This window comes from Peromyscus leucopus, chromosome 4 (genome assembly GCF_004664715.2).
Source record: "Peromyscus leucopus breed LL Stock chromosome 4, UCI_PerLeu_2.1, whole genome shotgun sequence".
NCBI classification, from domain to species: Eukaryota; Metazoa; Chordata; class Mammalia; order Rodentia; family Cricetidae; genus Peromyscus; species Peromyscus leucopus.
The window spans coordinates 108357816-108359401 of NC_051066.1; the positions used below are offsets into that span (position 1 = coordinate 108357816).

The 1586-nt window shown below is 45.5% G+C and overlaps 1 protein-coding gene across 1 annotated transcript; it reads right to left on the reverse strand.

Annotated features, from left to right (window-relative positions):
• Positions 1–376: 376 nt before the first annotated feature.
• On the reverse strand, positions 377–661 carry LOC114699478 (nucleoside diphosphate kinase B-like). The gene has a single exon (XM_037204451.1). It carries the CDS (start codon positions 659–661, stop codon positions 377–379), a length of 285 nt encoding a protein of 94 aa, XP_037060346.1.
• Between the last annotated feature and the right edge of the window lie 925 nt (positions 662–1586).

Below are 1586 nucleotides of genomic sequence, written 5' to 3' on the forward strand. Positions count from 1 at the left end.
ACTCTCTGAGGTAAATATTTTCTTGAAAATAGATGAAATAAATTCTACCAATTATTAATTGATTCTCTATCCAATACATTTTCTTCCTCTTTTTTGTTAATTGTTTTCAACTGATTGAAAATCCTTTTCTCTCCCCCCTCCCAGTTCCAAAATCTTTATTGTTTTAGAAAAGATGATCCGTCCACTCGGTGGAATGAAGAGTTAGGTCCTGGGATCCATCAACAATGCTGAAAAGGACCATGGTTTATCCACTTGTTCTCAGTAGACCTAGTCAGAGGCCCAAGACTTGTAGTCAATCAGTCTTTGGGCTTAATTGAGCATGTTACTGAATCACTGCCATGATGTTCCTGTTAACTTGAATGCTACAGAGATCCCCTCAAATGGTGCCCAGCTTAGAATCAGCTGGATTGGTCTCTTCCAGCATCACTAGGCCTGACTGCACCACGTTGAGCCCCTCCCAGACCATGGCCACCATAGGCCCTGAGTTCATGTATTTCACCAGTCCCAGAAAGAAAGGATGGTCTTTCAGGTCAAGGCAGTGCTGCTTCAGGCATCCTCCAGAAGCTCGAAGGAACTTCGTGGCCACCAGGAATTCATCCAGCAGGCATTGATGTATGCCATCTGGCTTGATGGCAATGAAGGTGTCTTCAAGGTTGGCCATGGTCCAAAAGCTGGAGTGTCGGTGGTGTCTGAGTGAGTGGTGGGAACGAAGGTTTTTACAAGACAGGGTCTCTCTGTGTAGCCCTGGCTATCCTGGAACTTGCTCTGTAGACCAGGCTAGCCTCAAACTCAGAGATTTACCTGCATCTGCTTCCTGAGTGCTGGGATTAAAGGCGTGCACCACCACTGCCCAGTGAAGTGAGAATTCTTAAAAATATGTAAGTTAGGTTTGCAGCCAGGCCCACCCTGTTGATCAAGAGTAAAGGTTGCCTGTCCAGACACTTCAGCTGGAACCTTTGCAATCCCCAACTCTTTCCTAACAGTGCCCAAGCCACAGTGTGCCTAAGCCACAGTGTGCCTAAGCCACAGTGTGCCTGTGGAGGTCAAAGGACGACTCTGTGGAGTCAATTCTTTCCTTCCATCTTTTCCCACTGAGCCATCTCTCCAGCTCTGAAGATAACTACTTAGAATGCAGTTTTACTCTATGAACATCCAGCAAACAGCAGTAGCAGATTTCCTTTAGGGCCTATGACCTCATTAGCCATAGGCTTTTGACCCGGTTTACAAACAAGATACCCTCCCCTCAAGCTGGCTTTCAGTCCAGTCAGAGAGTGTCCGGTTACCCTCTCTTGTAGCTTCATTTCTGTTGCAATCATAAAATATTCTGACAACTGAAGGGAGGAAGAGGTTTACAATTTGCTTACAATTCCAGGTTACAGTCCATCGCTGAGGAGAGGTCAAGGTAAAACTCAAGCAGCTGGTCACAGCAAATGAACCCGCCTATACTGCTTGCTTTCTTATGTTCCTTCTCAGTATTCTTCACTCTTACACAGTTCAGAACCCAGCTCATGAAATCGTGCCATCCACCGAGGATGGGGTTTCCCATCTTAATTAACAACAACAACAAAAACAAAACAAAAAACCAA